At 39.3% G+C, this 19,868-nt stretch overlaps 1 protein-coding gene across 5 annotated transcripts in view; it reads left to right on the top strand.

Moving 5' to 3' along the window:
* Positions 1-19,868, top strand: part of Btbd7 (BTB domain containing 7) — a 108,497-nt gene that overhangs the window by 31,652 nt on the left and 56,977 nt on the right. For all 5 annotated transcript variants that reach the window (XM_052738837.1, XM_052738838.1, XM_052738839.1 and 2 more), the window contains exons 2-3: positions 16,414-16,601; positions 18,051-19,130. In XM_052738837.1, the coding sequence (XP_052594797.1) occupies positions 16,520-16,601; positions 18,051-19,130 (1,162 nt within the window). In that variant the 5' untranslated portion in view covers positions 16,414-16,519. The remainder of the gene's footprint in view (positions 1-16,413; positions 16,602-18,050; positions 19,131-19,868) is intronic.

Below are 19,868 nucleotides of genomic sequence, written 5' to 3'. Positions count from 1 at the left end.
ACATCTCTGGGGAGGTAGAGACAGGAAAATCACTGGGGCTCACTCACCAGCCTACTAACTTCACTAAGCAGGTAAATGAAATGAACGATAGATATGTCAGCTCATTGTAAAAGAAGCCAGAGGACCTTTCTATTAAATCTCACTGAAGTGATTTATTTGGCAAAATCCAAACTGATACACTGTCAGATAACTTTATTTCTTAATAAACATCAGAAAATTACATGGAGGAAATGGAGACACAGAAGAAGAGACACTTGAAGAAGATTTGAGGTTCATGGTCATCATTCCACTCAGTGTGTGGACCATATTTAGACCCTGTTTCAAACTTAAGAATAGTAAGGGGAAAAATGTATTGTCTGTGAAGTTCTTAATAAGGAGTCACTGTTAGTTGATGATACTGTAGTTGTTTTATATCTTTCCTTTTAGAGATTATATATACAGAATTTACAAATGAAACAATATTCTGAGAGCCTGTCGAAATATTTCAGGATTGGAGGGGCAACGGTTCTGTTAAGTTGATATGAAATTGCTACAATTCAATTAATTTTGAAATTTACTGATGGACCTAGTGTTTCTACTTTTGTGTATATTTGTACAAATTCTTTCTATAGAAATGCAGAAATATCCCCTGCAAAGAGGGACTGAGAATTGTCTTCTGTATCTGAATGCTAAGAGATGTGATATTTATGGTATGTTAATCCATAGTCAGGAAATGTCACCATTCATGGATGATTCAGAGTACTAGAAAGATTGTAATCAGTCCATTTGGGATTGCAGAGATAGCTCATTGGGTAAACTGCTTGCCTTGCAAGCTTTGGAACCTGAAATTTGGATCCCTGGAACCCACATAAAAAGCTGGATGTGATGGTTTGCCTTTTTAATCCCATGGATGGTGAGATAGAAGGCCGAGACAGGTGGATACCTGGAACCCACTGACCAGCCATCCTAGCCTTCTTGGTGAAGTTCTGGGCCTATGAAAAACCTTGTCTCAAATAAAAGGTGGAAGGCACTAAGGTATGATACCTAAGATTGACCTCTAGTCTCCATACACACATATATGCACACCACCTACACAAACACACCAAGATCGGTCCATTTAACCGCAGATGAGTGATAAAATACAAACTTTAGCAGCATAAAAATAGAAGACTAAAAATAACAATGTGTTGGATGTGGAAAGCATAAGACACAGCATTACCCTTCAGAAAGACTGTTTGGAATGAAGGCTTTTGAGGTGCCTTCCTGTTAGGTGGGGATACACACAAGATTAGAATTACTATACCTGGCATCTAGTCTTGGCTTTCCCATTTTACTCCCTTTAACTTTGAGTAAGATAGTTGTAATATGTTGTTTTAATTGTCAGCTTGACACAATCTCAAATGACCTTGGAAGAGAGTCTCAGTGAGAGACTGTCTATATCAAATTGGCCTGTGGGCATGTCTGTGAGGTATTATCTTGATTGTAGTAATTGATGTGGAAATACCTAGCCTAAAAATGGGCGATGTATCATTTCCTGGATTTTGGTCCTGATTTGTATAAGAACAAAGGAAGCAAGCAGAGCAATAAGTGTGCATGCATTCATTTTCTTTCTGTCTTGACTGAATATAAGCAGCTGCTTCAAGTTTCTGCCTTAATTTCCCAACAACGATGAAACTGTATCCAGAATAGTAAGCCAGATAGATACTTTCTCCCTTAAAGATGCTCTTGTCAAGATATATCACAGCAACAAGATCAACACTAGAGTAACAGTTTAACCTCCACCTTAACATGTTCATTCAGAGAATGAAAAATGGTACCTGTGTTAGGATTCTGTACATGTGCAGCTCGGGGGTCCTGTGTCTTAACATCTTACATCATCAGTGGGCGCTGACGACTACATACCCGCCGCATGGTCATGCAATCCCTGCCTTAAAAAGCCGGACACGGACCCCCACACTCTCTTTCTGTGTTCTCTCTCTGCTCCTGCCATCTTCCTTTCTATTCAGGCCTGGCTCTCCCTCCTATCCCCTCTTTCTTTCTAATAAAGCTCTTTATAACTTTGGTAGTTGTGGCTGTGGCCTGTGACTTTTCTGCCAGTAACCAGCGCCGCCACCAGTACTGTTTATCATAACCATCAGCCTGTTCTGTCTACATGGAGAACTTGTTTTGAAAAGTAAATGCTTTAATGCATGAAAAAGCTCTTCGAAAATTCTGCATCCCTATTCTGTTGTGTAATAATCCCATTACAATCATGAAAAGAAATTTTAAGTTGGAGAGAATGTTTTTTTAAAACAACGCGAATCTTTCTTCTCTATTAATGTTTTTATTTTCTATGTGGCATAAAATACGTAATTACTATTCTAACCAGTTTTAAGTATATGGTTTATGACATTAATGTTATGCCCAGATCTCAGGGACCCCCAAAAGACCACTACGGAGACCGAATCCCATATGCAAAAGCAAAGAACCTTTATTTCAAGCTCCGGGGCTTGGTCCCTCTGTCTGTCTGATGCAATGGTGAGAGCAGAGAGCCCTGAGCTCAGGTGGGGCAGAGTTTTTATCATAGCAGATGTTGGGGTGAGGGGATTTCCAGGTTTCAGGACTCTGATTGGCTGACAATTGTCTAGGGGTATCTGTATAACAAAAATAGATGTGTGCTAGACTCAGGGACATCTGAACACCTTATCTAATGGTTGGAATGTTTAGGATGTCAGGTACTTCCTCATCCCTGGGTGGATCCCTGGCTGGTATCAGCTTAAGGCTTTTCCTGGATCTGGGTGTTGCCTGCCAGTAAGCCTGCCACAGAAGCTGTGTCTAGGCCCCTAAGCCTGTCATGGCTGCTGTGTGGTCAAGCTGTTTCGGGGCCCTTCCACAATTAAATAATTCTGATAGTTGTGCAAACATTACCACCATCCATCTCTAAAGCACCCTTTTTTTCTCCAAATGAAAGTCTGCTCATTAAACCCTAGCTTCACAACCTCTGGCAACCACTATTCTAGTTTCTGTCTTTGAATTTTATTATGCTTCATATAAGTATAATCATGCCCTATTTGTCCTTTTGTGATGAGTTTATTTCACTTACCACAATGCTTTCATTTTATCAATGCTTTAGCATGGGTCAGAATTTCCTTTTTAAAAATTAATTGAAGCCAGGTGGTGGTGGCGCACGCCTTTAATCCCAGCACTCGGGAGGCAGAGGCAGGCGGATCTTTGTGAGTTCGAGGCCAGTCTGGTCTACAGAGGGAGATCCAGGAAAGGCGCTGTTGTGCCCAGATCGTGACCCCCAGAGAGACCACCAAAGACGAGCATGCCGGAATGCAAAAGCGAGGTTTAATTTTGGGATATCCAAATGCAATACAAGCCTAGGCAGGGACTTCGTCCAATACATCCAACGCAGTGGAGGCTGGAGGAAGTGCCCGCCTGTCTGCAAGCTCAGTTTTTAAAGGGAAAAATTATAAGGTTACATCATTTAGGGGTGCTAGTACGGGTACAATTCTGATTGGCTCGCTTCTAGGGGCTTCTAGAAATTACTTCTAAGGGAGTGGTTGCCCGCCACCATTTCTCATTGGCTGCCCTCAGGTGGGGGCATTTTTATGGTCAGTTACCCTGGAAACCAGGGAGAGGACATTCCATAGTCTGGCAGGCATTACCTCCTGACTGACTACCTTGTGACTCTGTACTTTTTTGTTTGTTTGTTTTTTGTTTTTTGAGACAGGGTTTCTCTGTGTAGCTTTGCGCCTTTCCTGGAAATCACTTGGTAGCCCAGGCTGGCCTCAAACTCACAGAGATCCGCCTGACTCTGCCTCCCAAGTGCTGGGATTAAAGGCGTGCGCCACCACCGCCCAGCTGTGACTCTGTACTTTTACACTTCCTGGTTTCTGGAATTTGAACTGACTTGTTTCAGTAACTAATGGCCTATTCCCAAAAGGAGAAATCTTAGGCCTTAATTTTAGGGTGAAAGCATTTTGGTCTTATTTCTAAGATGGCTCATTTTGGTCTCACAGCGCAAAGCTACACAGAGAAACCCTGTCTCGAAAAACAAAAAATAAATAAATAAATAATTGAAAAAGCTTAGTACAGCCAGGTGTGGTAGCACACACTTTTGATCTCAGTACTCGGGAGGTAGATCAATGTGAGTTCAAGACCAGCCTTGTCTACATAGTAAGTTTCATGCCGTCCAAGGCTACATAATGAGACCCTTTCTCAAAAAAAAAAAAAGAAGAAAGAAAAAAAAGAAAAAGAAAAAACATGAATTTCTGAGGATTGAGCCCAAGGCCTCACACAAATGAGATGAGCACTTAGCTCTATCACAAGACTTTTCATTACATAAAAAGTGTTTTGTGTATGTATCACATTTTGTCTCTCCATTCACTCATTACTGGACACTTGAGTTGCTTTCACCCTTGGCTGTTATGAAGAGTGTTGCTGTGCACACAGGAACATAAATAGCTATTGAGTCCCTGCTGTCACCTTATTTTAGAGTAGATTCTCACAAGTAGGATTGCTGGATCAAATAATAATTCTGTGTTTAATACTTGAGGAAGCCGTGCTTTTAAAACTAATGGTCACTTATGTATTTGAAACATCTAGTAGTCACAGTTGATGCTGTTTGTGCACTGATTCATGAGTCCTGAAAATGTTTTTCTAAGAGGCTTAAGACTATGAACAAGGAATATGGTTCCCAAGAAACAATTTTGGGCCCTACACGCCTTTAATCCCAGCACTCGGGAGGCAGAGCCAGGTGGATCTCTGAGTTCGAGGCCAGCCTGGTCTAAAAAGTGAGTTCCAGGAAAGGCACAAAGCTACACAGAGAAACCCTGTCTTGGAAAAAAGAAAGAAAGAAAGAAAGAAATAAAAGAAAAGAAACAATTTTGGAGTGCAAAGACTAACTCGTGATTACCTGTCAGTACGTCTTTTAAAAACTTATTTCAATCAGTTGTTTTCAAGACTAAGTGAAGGGATGGCCCTCATGGAATTTATATTATAGTACATGGAACAGTTAGGAAGAAAAAAAGTTTATGATAATATTTCAAGTGAAGAAAAATAAATTGAAAAGAAGGGATAGGTTATGATGGGATAGAGTGTTATTTTATAGAACTAATAAATTAGCCTTCTCTGAGAAAGTGGCATTTTAGCAAAACTTTAGTAAGAGTACAGACTGGTGGGAAAGTGTTCCAAACAAAGGGAATATGGTAAGACTGGTAAGTGCTCTTTTGGGAGACACATTGGTAATCAAATGGCTGTCTCAGCCAGTCTCCAGTCCCATATGAAGAGGCCAGTAGAAAAAATAAACCACAAGAAAACTGAAGACAGGTAGTGAGGAGTGAGATGCTGCAAGGTATGTTGTTTTGCTCTGAGTGTTATTTCTTGGCATATGGACATATGTAGTACACCCAAAGGTATATTATCTTCTGTTCAGAGAAGGCAGCAACTAATCAAGAGAATCTAGGTTTCCAAAAGTGATCTATAAAAACCTTATCTGATAAAATAACGATAATAGCCAACATAAGTGACTGATATTGAACATGAAATTAATACAAGCATTGTGCAGGCACGTGCAGATCTCATAATAGCCTGTGTTTCCCTGGGTGATATACTAAAATGCAGTTATGTCAGAAATGGCTTTGAGTTTCAAGAAATGAATACCATTGCATCTTAGACTCTTTGCGAATCTGTTTTTACAATATTGATTATTTATGAATAAATAGTCAAAAGTAAATGTTATCCTGTGAGAATACTATGTTAAATATGTTTACCTTTAGAAACTGAAACATTAATATTGGGAAACTTTAATTTTTTTGAGATAGGGTTTCCCTTCATAGCTCAGACTAGTCTTGACCTCACAGTTTTCTGGTCTTGCTCTCCACCCAAGACCTGGGATTACATGTATCTGCCACAATGTTCAGCTTCCCACTCACTGTATCTGCTATAACAAGTAGTTAGCATAAGAGCAGTAAGGAAGAGGAAAAACTTAAAGATAGTTCCAATAATGCTAATGAGGTTAAGAATTTTATCTGGTGGAACTGGAGAGATGGCCCAGTGGATACGAGCACTTACTGCTCTTGCAGAGGACTTAGGTTCAGTTCCAGTACCCATGTGGTAGCTCATAACCATCCTTAACTCAACTTCCAGGAGATTCACTACCCTTTTCTGACCTCTTTGGGCACCAGGCATGTTTGTGGTTCACATGCATATACACAGCCAAGACACACATACACATAAAAATAAGTAAACTTAAAAAAAAAAAAAAAAGAATTTCCTATGTTTCCACCTCTTACTTTTCCTAACAGGCCTTATTAGTGTCTCTGCCAGAGGTTCTTTAAACCTGAAGTTTTACAAAAGTGGTCACCATCCACCCCATAAATACTAGAACCACTATACACAAGATTTATTCTAACTGTTGACTTCAGAGGGAAAAAGAAACTTAAGAATGACTCTTCATTTGTCATGTAAAACATTCTGTAGATAACTGGTGCTCTGGACAGATGCTCAGGATCCTGGAATGGCCATTATTAAGCACGGTATTGTATAGAAGTTGCAGTTCCTTTTCACTGGGAATTTAATAACCTTCCACCCCATGTTTATTTGGGTTCTTCGCTTAGCTTCAATATGTGAGTAAAAATTGAGTTTTAGTACAGAATTAATCCAACTCTTAATCATTATCACATTCCCATTTCAAAGAATTTAAAATGCCATTCACATGACTATTCCCTTTATGATCCATCAGCTTGGCATTTGAACTGCCCTAATGGTGACTGCCCAGGCACCTTTGAATATCTGTCTTTGTGTTCCTGTTTTCTTCCCTGTCTCATGCCATAATCTCAAACTTACTATCAGGTTTACCTGCCAAGTTTGTTTGTTTAGAGACAGGGTCTCACTATATTGCCCTCGCTATCTTGGAACTCAACTCTGTAGACCAGGCTGTCCTCAGATATCTGCCTGCCTCTGGCTCCCAAGTGCAGGATTAAAGGTAGGTGCCACCACTCTCTGCTGTGGTGCTGTTGTTTTGTTTGTTTGTTCGTTTTAAAGACAGAGTCACTATATAGTCCTGGCTAGCCTGGAACTACTATTTATACCAGTCTATACCCTTATATTTTTAATAGTTATTAGCAATTTGCTGTCAGAAAATCTGAATACCTAGTTTATGAGAATTTTTTTCACTTAAATTAAGTTCTTTTCAGTGTTTTCTTTGAGGTCAGCTGCATTTCTTCCTGAAATCTTTTATAAGTTCACATGTGAACTCAGACTTCTCACTTCTCTAAGTCATCTGGAGCTATTTTCTGTACAGTACTAAGCCAGCAGTAAAAATCACTGTCCTTTAACTAGAACAAAGATTTCATTTGTTGAGGCAAATATATGACTTGCTCAAAGACAGTCTGTCGTAAACAAAAGTTACTTATGACATCATTACCTTATATGACAGTTGATAAGCTCTACAAGCTATCTTGCAGGGCTTCATATTTGTTTTTCACTCTCTGCTTATAGCTCTTTTTTCTTTTTTTCAGGAAACTCCCTGCTCCTTCCAGAGTCATTTCAGTATGAGGAGTATAACTAGTAGGAGAGGCCAACACAGGATTTGATATTGGGGGTAACTGGGCCAAGGCCACTCCTGCAGTGGCTACTATAGGCATCACTATTCTGACTCATAGACTGTCAAAGATGACAATAAGGAGGCTAAACAAGCAATGTATGGGGCCAGCTTTTACATTCTACCCACTTCCTATCACTCAATTCAGTAGAATTTCATTCTGAGGTTGTAAGTCTGGATGAATTATTTTGAATGTAAACTCTGAGTAAAGCTTCCCAGATCTTTACAGTGCAGCTAAGTTCATTTTTCACCTTCTGGGAATTAGTCTCCAGCTTTAAATGCTGAATAAAGTGAACTTTTTGAGACTACTTCAACATCTTCAACATACATTTCATCCTTTCCACATCCATGGTGCAAATCAAATGATCCCTCCAATGACATTCCTCTTATGCTAGGCTGCTGTTGTAGTTTTCCAGCAGCACTATATATTTGCTTAATTCTTCAAACAACCTTATGTGTTAGTGATACTGTGTAGCCGAAAGTTTCTCCGGTCCTATCCGGCCTGTGGTCAGTCGGGTCGAATCTCTCCCACCCGTGTCCCGCAGCTGCTTGGTCCCAAGTAAACACACAGAGGCTTATATTATTTACAAACTGTATGGCCTATGGGTCAGGCTTGTTGTTAGCTAGCTCTTATAACTTGACGCAACCCATTTCTGTTAATCTATATATTGCCATGTGGCTGTGGCGTTACTGGTCTACTGGCATCTTGTTGCTCCTTGGTCAGTGGGCTGGGTCTTCTTTCTCCTTTCTTCTCCTGTCTCTTCAGTTCGAATGTCCTGCCTAACCTTATTCTGCCTCACTATTGGCCAAACAGCTTTATTTATCAACCAATCAGCAACACATATTCACAGCATACAGAAAGACATCCCACAGCACTTCCCCTTTTCTGTCCAATCAAAAAGGAAGCTTTAACATAGTAAAATTACATATAATAAAACAGTTATCAAGCAAGAATTACAGTTACAGCATCTAATCTATTTGTACTTGGCAAAATTAAAGAGAAAACATTCTATCATCCATCTTATATTTGTGAGTCCAAAGTTTTATATCTAATCTATCTTTTATCACAACTAAGGAAAATAGCTATCTAGTCTTCAGCTACATCAAGGACCCCAGAAGGATAGTACATGGCAAGCAATATCCATAATTCTAGAAATAACAGAGATACCTGGCTGCCTGGACAGTCATCCAAAGTTCCTCTGTAATGTTTCTTTCTTCTTTCTTCAGCCTACAGGCCTAGACTCTCTGGCATAAGATAAGTTTGATTATCATAGATGACTATTAATGTGTCTTTCTTAATGTTTTACAATTTTAAATGAATTGCATAAACATAATACCTTAAGGGTAGAAATATACAGTATAACAAAATTAACTTTAAATTTGTATCAACAAACTAAAATCCATAGCAATGTAAAACATTTCAAACAAGTTGTTGCTCTTTAAAAGTAGATTTAATAATCTACCCTTTTTTCCTATCATTTCTATTTCATATTCCCCCATTTGTTCTTTTAGAAAGAGATTGACTATGACAAAGCCCCTAAACAAAGACAAACATCCATAATCCATTTTTTTAAGGGGCGGGGGAATGTGGGCATAGTCCTTTAGGCTACTTGCTGCTGATTAGGGGCACCGTTAATCTTATGGAGATCCTGAGAAAATTAAGAATTATAGTTAAATATTGACTGTAGTAATCTGTGAGGCTGGATCATCTCAGTCAGTTGCTTTGAAGTTGTTTTGGATGTTGGGTCATCTGGGCCATGGCTGTCATCATAGACCTTTCAGGGGGTCTCTTGGTTGATCAAACCATATTAGTCTGGAAGCAATCCACAGGATCTCATCTTCTGTGGAAACAAAAGCAGAACTTCTTTTCCAAAGCAACATATCCTTAGACATAAATTTTGAAGTCAAGATACCTTTAAAATATACATATTGGTTTAACTTAGTAACCCCTACAATTGAATGTTTCTCTGCAGTTAAAAATCCCAAAAACAACATAGTAATATGTAGTATTTAGATTCTTTGTGTAATTTCCATCTTTATGTGGCTTAACTTTCATATTATTCTTTTGGGGAGGGTGTCTTTGTTTTGTTTTGTTTTTGTTTTTTGAGACAGGCTTTGTCTGTGTAGTTTTGGTGTCTGTCCTGGATCTTGCTCTGTAGACCAGGCTGGCCTCAAACTCACAAAGATCTGCCTGGCTCTGCCTCCCGAGTGCTGGGATTAAAGGCATGCGCCACCACCTCCTGGCTTCATATTATTCTTATTGTCTCTTTAAAAACTTTGTTTTTTAAAACTACTTATTTCTTTATATAATTGTCTATATTCCTTTTCCTCTCTCTTCCAAGCCAATGTACATTTTTACACACACTGTAAACCTTATTCCATCTGAATCTGTCTTATTGTGAATCTGTAATTTTTTTTTTTTTTTGGTTTTTCGAGACAGGGTTTCTCTGTGTAGCTTTGCGCCTTTCCTGGAACTCACTTGGTAGTCCAGACTGGCCTCGAACTCACAGAGATCCGCCTGGCTCTGCCTCCCGAGTGCTGGGATTAAAGGCGTGCGCCACCACTGCCCGGCCCTGTAATTATTTTTTGACCATTGATTTAAACTGCAATGTGACTAGGACCGAAGTGGCAGCCCTGGCTGCTGGCTCTGCCAACCTCAGCTTCCTAACATGGTGGAGGTATGTTTACTGCTAGTTTTAGGGGTACCATGCTCACCACTGACTCTGGGAAGCAGTGGGTCTATGCCTCCATCCAGCAGCATGTAGCCCAGAAGCCTTTTTTTTTTTTTTTTTTGGTCTATACTAGCAAAAGCTAAATCTACCATGCAGTATGCTGCACAGCTTAGAGACATCTCTGTGTACCAAAGCAGGAATCTGCCATGCTGTAGATCAAGCCCACAGGCCACAGAGTCTCTGTATCATGGCTTGCCTGAGAGATACAATTAGGAAGCTGTTTTTAGCTCCATTTTAGAATCTTTTTTTCAAAGCTTTCTCAGGTTTTGGGTGGAAATTCTTGCTACCACGTCTGGGTGCCAAATGTAGCCAGAAGTTTCTTTGGTCCTGCCTGGCCCTGCAGTTGGGATGAATCTTTCCTACCCCTGACCTGCAGCTACTTGGTCCCAAGTAAACACACAGAGGCTTATATTATTTACAAACTGTATGACCTATGGGTTAGGCTTCTTTTTAGCTAGCTCTTATAAATTAATTCAACCTATTTCTCTTAATCTATATGTTGCCACATGGCTGTGGTGTTACCAGTCTGCTGGCATTTTGTTGCTCCTTGGGTGGTGAGCTGATGTCTCCTCTCCCTCTCCTTTCTTCTCCCATCTCTTCAGTTTGAATGTCCCGCCTAACCTTATTCTGCCTTGCCCTTGGCCAAAGAGCTTTATTTTTCAACCATTCAGAGCAATACATATTCGTAGCATACAGAAAGACATCCCACAGCAATATTGTCATTATTTTAGAAGGAAAACTGGGTCCTTATTATTAACACTTTTCTGAACAAGACTTCTCTAATAAGTCCTCCAGCATTAATATCTTCTACCTTCAGGCCATCCAGTAATCCTTATAAAACACAAGTGTGCCCAGCAGTGGTGGTGCATACCTTTGATTACAGCAATTGGGAGGCAGAAACACACAGATCTCTATGAGTTCAAGGTCAGCCTGCTATACAGATTCCAGGCCAGCCAGGAATACAGAGAAACCCTGTCTGGAAAAGCAAAACCAAAACCAAACCAAAAACCACAAATGTAATGGTACAGCTTTCTTCCTAATCTGTGCTTCAGTAGTTAGCCTGTTGTGTTATGGGTAAAAGCTTTACACCATATACTATTTGAGGCTGGCTTTGATCTAGTTCTTACCCATATTGTAATGTGTACTCCTTAGGACCTAGTCTTAGACAATATCTATCAACAGTCATAGTAATAACTAACATTTATTAATTTAAAGATTTCATACCCACTTTGGGTTCAGTGGAAGATAATAAGGATTCTTAGAAGAATGAAAGAGTACCTATCAGTGAACTTGCAGTTTGGTGGAAATATAAATAATTATTCAGTTATGCCATGGTTTTAAGCCATAAATGAAATAGGATTATGAAAACTGGGAGTGGGACAGATTGGGACAGGAGCTGTCACTGTTTGTGTATATTTCTTCTACCCTGAATGACTTTTCTTTAAAAAAAAAAAAAAAAGTTGACACATTCCTATTAATTCTTGAACCCAGATGATGAATGGATGAGTAAGTAGATGGATAGATAATCAAGCATAAAAAAAAACTGCTATTCTACTGACGAGGAACATGAAATTCTGCTATGGTCTGTCTAGTTATGCTTTTTGTATTGTTTTAAGTGGTGTGTGTGTGTGTGTGTGTGTGTGTGTGTGTGTGTGTGTGTGTGTGTGTGTGTGTGTGTGCGCGCGTGCGCGCGCACCTGAGGAGTCCCTGGAGCTGCAGTTACAGGTGGATGTGAAGTACATGAGTAGTGGGAACTGAACTCATGTTCTCTGTGTGCACTAACTGCTAAGCCATCTCCCCAACCCCTTTCTGGTTGTTCTTAAAATGTTTCCTAGTATAGAGCTGAAGGTTTGGAGGTAAAAATAGAAATTTTGGCTCTTTCATTTTATTGACATTATGCAAATTGTTGACTTCTTAGTCTGATAAGTAAAAAAATTACTAGAAGAATGAAATGAGCAAATACCTATGTAAACTTTAAAACTAGAGTTTGACAGGGAGTAAATCTTCGATAAATATGAGTTGTTATATTTATAAATATGACGTAAAACATGGTAGTAGAAGGATACAGAGAATTTTAACTTAAGGTTGTTAGTTTGTTTTTAGGGAATGGGTTTCCTTTATCTTTTAATCTCTATTTCTAGCTGGTCTGGAAATGTGAGATTTGGCTGTGGAGTGAACATTTATTCTTGGATTGGTCAGATCTGAGTTATGCATGCTCTGGTATCCTGTCTGGTTTGTACACCTTTATCTTTAAGCATCCTGGATTAAGTGATATATTGTATGATCAGCTTCAGTTTGACAGAAGTTTCGCTATAGTTGTGCATTTCTCTTTCCCTGTGAATTGCTTTTCATATTCACATTTGTTCTGTATCTCCATGCTTCTATCCCTAATAGCCAAACTAAGGGGAAACATGTTTGAAATTCAAAGTCCGGCCAGGCGGCGGTGGCTCACACCTTTAATCCCAGCACTGGGAGGCAGAGGCAAGCGGATCTCTGTGAGTTCAAGGCCAGCCTGGGCTACAGAGTGAGTTCCAGGACAGGCTCCAAAGCTACGCAGAAAAAACCCTGTCTTGAAAACCCAAAAAAATTCAAAGACCAAGTGCCCTTTTTTTCCTTTTTATTTTCTCTCCATAGGCTAACATTTAATATAGAAATGAATCTCTTCTCCATCCTCATTTCCCAAGTTAGTGTCATACTGCTTCACTTTTAGAAACCCTACTTCAGCCTTCTTATTTTACAGGTGCAGAAACTAAGGTCCGTTAAAGTAATGACAGATTACAGCTCTTGGTACCAGGAGCTTCTACTGTCTGTCTTCTGCTAAAAGCAGTAAAAAGTGTTTTGAGAGCTACAGTCAGCATTTTTTCCCAGGCTGCATTTGGAAGTTCATTTCTTTGGTGATCTGTAGAGCAATAGGGCTCCTTTAGATCATGCTGAATACTTCTCCTCACAGTGTTCCTTAACATTTGAAGGAACTGAAAAGTCCTGAGGTAAAGAAACCTCTAGCTTTCTTTAACCCTGCATTTTCCAAATTTGGGGAAGAGTCTTTGGAAATGTTAATTTAGACTTTGGTGGATGATGGGGAAAGAAGAGGTTGGCATATATGTTAACTTTTTTTAATTCTCATTCAATTGTTTGTTCATTCTATGTGAGATTTCCCACCCAGCTGACATGTTTAAAATTCACATCTTTTGATTGGGATTGATCATGTTGAAGGTTAACAGAGGAGTCTCCCCAAAATGGTGACTTTAGGAAAGGAACTTAGCAGCTCTCTTGGCTCGCTGTGTCTGTCATCTGGGCCTCCCCAGTCCCGAGAGCCCTCTACCCTTTCCTGCCACATCAGCCAGAAATTGGATTTTACCCTGTTGGCTGGAGAAGATATTTCCAAGGCTTGCCTGGAAAGAAAATAATCCCTGAGCTATTGAAATTCTGATTAATTATCATTTCCAGAATCTAAAGGCAGCAAAGTAGATTAAGAAATAAGTAATAGCTGGGCAGTGGTGGTGCATGCCTTTAATCCCAGCACTTGGGAGGCAGAGCCAGGCAGATTTCTGTGAATTTGAGGCCAGCCTGGTCTACAGAGCGAGATCCAGGACAGGCTCCAAAACTACACAAAGAAACCCTGTCTCAAAAAAATAAATAAATAAAAATAAAATAAGTAATAGGTACTGTGTACCATTTAGCATAGGTTGTTGGTTGTCCGAAAAGTAAGGAAATGCTTCCTTCAGAATTTTAAGAACAATTATGGCTTTAGTATTAAATCTGCAAAGCCAGGATTACCCTGAGGATTTAGGACTGCTTTAGATATATGGGGTAGACTTCAGACTATATCTGATTCTGAGTCCTTCACATTTCTTTCCAAGGCTTGTTTCAATTTTGTAGTAGAGCTCCTATAGGAGATAATGAGTTCATATTCAAGGGTGCTTCCTTTGATGAGGGCCTCACAGCAGAGACTTTGTCCCTGAATTTCAAAGGTATTTCATTTTGACTTCAAGGTGAAAGTCCTGCCTCTGTTCTTAGGGAAGGAGTGATGGCCATTCATCTTTAGCTCAGCCAGTGACTTTCTTGGTACCTGCTACATACTCATTTATCCTGCATAACTGATGTTGTATGACCTACAGTTGCTTTAATTATGTTCATAATAAATTTTAAATTTTTTTCTTAAAGGGGTATTTTTAAAACTTAGTTTATATATTAAACAGATTAATGTGACTCATTTACCTATCTATCTATCTATCTATCTATCTATCTATCTATCTATCTGGGGGGGCAGGGTTTCTGTATGTTCTCTATCCTGGTCTCAATTCCTGTGCTTAAGGGATCCTCCTGTCTCACCTTCTCATCTCAAGTAGCTAGGACCACAGATGTCCACCATGGAGCCCAGCAGTGTTAGTGTCTTGAGCAAAGCACATAAAGCACATCAGATTCTCAGATGAAAATAATTCATGTGTATTAAAAGCAAAAGTAGTGAGTGGACTGTGTCCACTTCGGCTGACACTTGTGTCTGGAAGCTAGTCTCATTTTTCTTGTATTTCAGAATAGTTCATGCCTTTGGCATGCTTTGTGTTGTGTCAGTGAAGTTTCTCAGTAGTCAGTAGAAGGCAAAAATCAAAACAAACAAAAATAGAGCCAACATGACTTCAGGAATGAGTAAAGGAAGCAAGAATCAGCTTTAGCTCCTGAGCAGTACCATGTCATTGCACACCTGTCATTCTCACATCCATCTTTATGCCACACTCACAGCTCGTCTTTGAAAGTTTTTGGGTTTCCCAAGTGTTTTGATAGACTTGATGTTGTATGATGTTTTTATTCAATATATAATTTTTTAATATATGTATTTCCTTGGCTGGCCTGGAGCTCACTATGTGGATCAGGCTGGCCTCAAACTCATAGGGGCCTACCTGCCTCAACCTTCCACGTACTGGGATTAAAAGTGTGTGCCACCACACCTAGCTTTAAATCTAAATCTTTAATGAGTAAGAAGAGTGAGGTTAGACCTGTAAATGAGGGTACAACTTTGGTTCATAGGACCTCTTTCAGTTCAAAGAATGGTTAAAGTGGCTAGTAAATGGGATTAGAAAGATGATGGCTTGGTAGTTAAGAACATGCACAATTCTTCCAGAAGACCTGAGTTTGAGTCCCATCACCCATGTCAGGCAGCTCACAATCTCTTGTAAATCTGGGTCTTGGGGGATCCAATGCCTCTGGCCTCCTCAGGCACCTGAACTCACATGCATACACACACACAATTAAAAATAATAAAAATAATTTTTAGAAAATGGCTCATAGAATCTTTAAGCTTCTGTAAAACTTAACCTGAAAACTAAGATTTCTTAGACTTACTGATTTTTTTAAAAGAACAATATAAACTTTATTTTATTTTTTGTTGTTTTAATTATGATGTTAGAGATCCAAACCAGGACTTTGTGCACATAGACAAGTACTCTACTACTGAGCTACTAAAAATGGAATGTCACCAAGCATCAAACTTTAGAAAACATTTGGTTATTCATGTGCGTATATAAGTGTATCGTTTGACTGCAGTTACTTCTGCTTTACCTAGTATCTGTATCTAGGTAGAAAATCTCCAGCCTTAACTGAACACTGTAACTAGATTTCCATATAAGTGTTTGTCAGCATGTGTATGGACATATACATGGTGATGGCACACACCTTTAAGCCAAGGACTTGGGAGACAGAGGCAAGTGGATCTTTGAGTTCGAGGCCAGGACAGCTGGGGCTATGCAGAGAAGCCCTGTCTCAAAAAACCAAAATAAATAAATAAAAATAAAAAATGTATGTGTAGCCTTACAGTATATTATTTACCAAAAAAAATGCATTTTGAGGTAGCTTTTTAGATTTTATTTATTTTTATTTTTATGTGCAGTGTTGTTTTGCTTGCATGTATGTCTGTGAGAGGGTGTTTGACCCTGGAGTTACAGACAGGTGTGAGCTACTACCATGTGGGTGCTAGGAATTGAACCTGGGTCTTCTGGAAGAGCAGGCAGTGCTCTTAACTGCTGAGCCATCTCTCTAGCCCAAGAGCTTTTTTTTTTTTTTAATTGTTCGTTTAAGATAATTTAAAACAATAAATAATTTATCTTTGTTTCCATCAAGAAATGGATGAAAAGAGGCTGCTGGATCCAGGGTTGAAGGTTCGTAAAGGCCTCTGGGATTACACTCTGAAGAACCAGCAGATGGAATGCCGGAGTGACTGAAGAAAATGGGTGCTAATGCATCTAACTATCCTCATTCATGCTCCCCACGGGTAGGGGGAAATTCACAGGCCCAGCAGACTTTCATAGGTAACTTTGCATTTTTAAATTTTGTTTTCTGTTGTGACTGTAAATAGAACTGTGTTAAGTTATCTTTTTAGATGAAAAGAGTGCTGAGCCATAGAAAAATTATTATAGGCAATGAAAATTCTGCAATATCTAGGTTCCCTGCCCTCACCCCAATGTTAATCAGGCTTGTTATAAATGCAGCCTTAGTGTGGTTGAAGAGAAAAACATTTTACAATTATAGACAATATTCTTAATTTGCAAACTGCCTCTCATTTCCTAAAAATCCATGAGTGAGCCCTTAAGATAGTCCTTGATTACTAGAACAAAATTTTGTTTCTATTTGTTGTTTTCTTCTTTCCTTCGTCCCTCCTTACCTTCCTTTTTATTAAAAAGTGTTACAGAACACTTTGATTTGGTGGAGGTATTCATGGCACATATGTAAAAGTCAGGACAGTTGTGAGAGTCACTTCTTTCCTAATCCCCATGTGGGTACCAGGAATCAAACTCAGGACATCAGGTTTGGTGGCAAATGACTTCCCACTGAGCCATCTTTCTGGCCCTTTTAAAATAGATTTATTTCTTTTATTTTATTTTGTGTATGTGTGGTGTATGCATGGGTGTGCAGGTATACTTGCCTATATGTACACAGGGAGGCAGACATTGACATCAGGTGTCTTTCTCAATTACACTCCACCTTATTTTACTTTTAAGATTTATTTTCTTTTGTATGTATGTGTTTGTGCCTGAATATATGTTTGTGTGACAAGTGCCTACAGAGTCCACAGAAGGATGTTGGATCCTCTGGAACTAGAATTACAGGTGGTCATGAGCTGCCTGTTGGGGGTGCTGGGAACGCAACGCAAGACCTCTGTAAGAACAGCAATTCTTTAACCACTGAGCCGTATCTCTAGCTCCTCTACCTACAGATGTGTCTGTCACTGAACCTGGAGCTCATATTTTAGCTATACTAGTTGGCCTGTGGTCTCCTAGGATCTGCTTGTCTCCAACTTCCCAACACTATACCATTGTGTCCAGCTTTTATGTGTCTGATGGGTATCTGAACTTAGGTCTTCATGCTGGCAGAGCAAGCACTTTATCCACTGAGCCATCTTCCCTGCTCCCCTCTCCAAACACATACATGGGCACACGTGCATGCGAACACACACACACACACACACACACACACACACACACACACACACACACCCTTATTTGAGCTTTCCAGCCTAGGCTATTTTCATACTCTTGACCTCTAGCCTCAACCTCTAAAGTGCTGGATTACAAGTCTGCCCCACAGTGCCCAGCCCTCTTTCTAAATATAAAAATGAGTTATTTGCATTCATAATAAATAATGTTCAGTTTATTTGAGTTGTATCAGAATGTGTTTATAACAATTTTAGGCATGAAATATGTTGAGTAATGTTGAAATTGAATGTTAAGAAATTATGATTTGCTTAATTTTCTTCTTAGGAACATCATCCTATTCTCAGCAAGGCTATGGTTGTGAATCAAAGTTGTATAGCCTTGACCATGGCCACGAGAAATCACAAGACAAAAAAAAGAGAACCTCTGGCCTTGCTACCCTCAAAAAGAAATTTATTAAACGCCGAAAATCAAATAGGTCGGCTGATCACGCCAAGCAGATGCGAGAACTCCTCTCTGGGTGGGATGTTAGAGACGTCAATGCACTAGTAGAAGAATATGAGGGAACTTCAGCCTTAAAGGAGCTTTCTCTGCAAGCCAGTTTGGCCAGACCAGAAGCCCGGACACTACAGAAGGATATGGCTGACCTTTATGAGTATAAGTACTGTACTGATGTGGACTTAATATTTCAAGAAACTTGTTTTCCTGTTCATCGTGCCATTTTGGCAGCAAGGTGTCCATTTTTTAAAACACTGCTTTCTTCCTCACCTGAGTATGGGGCAGAGATAATAATGGACATCAGTACAGCTGGTATTGATATGCCCATGTTTTCTGCCTTGTTACACTACCTTTATACGGGAGAATTTGGAATGGAGGACTCAAGGTTTCAGAATGTCGATATCCTTGTTCAGCTTAGTGAAGAATTTGGAACACCAAATTCCCTTGATGTAGATATGCGTGGACTCTTTGATTACATGTGTTATTATGATGTCGTCCTTAGTTTTTCTTCAGACTCTGAACTAGTTGAAGCTTTTGGTGGAAATCAGAACTGTTTAGATGAAGAGCTCAAAGCCCACAAGGCTATTATTTCTGCACGGTCCCCATTTTTCCGAAATTTATTACAAAGGAGGATACGGACTGGTGAAGAAATCACAGACCGAACTTTGAGAACTCCCACAAGAATTATATTAGATGAGTCCATTATACCAAAAAAATATGCAAAAGTGATATTACACTGTATGTATACCGACGTGGTGGACCTCTCTGTTTTGCACTGTAGCCCTTCTGTGGGGAGTCTCAGTGAAGTTCAGGCTCTCGTTGCAGGGAAGCCAAACATGACCAGAGCAGAAGAAGCCATGGAACTTTACCACATAGCACTGTTCTTGGAATTTAACATGCTTGCACAAGGTATGAAATTCTGACTTTAAATTTTATTTCTAAAATTATATATTTGTCTATCAAATTAAAAACACAACTACTTTAATTCTATATCAGTGTCTAGAATATACAGGGTTAGTTTCTTCTCAGTCTGTAATTAGGAATGCTGAGACAACTTCAGGGTCAGTATTAATGTAGCTCTTCATTTACTATTAAAAACAGATATTCAGTACTGATGAAAAAGAACATTGGTGAGAGTGCAGCCTTGTTCTTGCCTAATGTAAGATGATGGGTGTGGGACTATGTGATTAGCCACCTACGCCGTCTCTGCTCTAGCTTTGAACCCGCCCATTTCCCCAGATTTCAAGTTTAGATTCCTATATTTACATTTAACACCTTGTTGATTCTTAATTGCTTATAGTTAGAATAGATCCATTATAAAAATAAAAGGTAGGGCACACTGAAATTTATTTTAATTAAGTCTCTGACTTACATTTTAAAATAGTTTGTATTTAACTTTCAAGTTTGGCTTGTACATCAGGCATTAGCTTGTAAAGTAGTTAGTGCCAGACCCACATGCCTTTTTCACTTATTTTAAACAAAACAAACTATCATCTGTCTGTCTGTCTATCTATCTATCTATCTGGGTAGCATATTTTTTCTGTGTTCTAAACAAATGAGTATATGAATATTGTGTTAAGAGAAGTATATGTCTTTTGGCAAATGTTAAAATCTTAACATTTCAGCGCGGGAAAGAGACCTTTCCTA

Source organism: Peromyscus californicus, unplaced genomic scaffold, assembly GCF_007827085.1.
Source record: "Peromyscus californicus insignis strain IS unplaced genomic scaffold, ASM782708v3 Scaffold_15__1_contigs__length_86483966, whole genome shotgun sequence".
Classification (NCBI taxonomy): Eukaryota; Metazoa; Chordata; class Mammalia; order Rodentia; family Cricetidae; genus Peromyscus; species Peromyscus californicus.
This window is presented reverse-complemented; position numbering and strand designations above follow the sequence as displayed.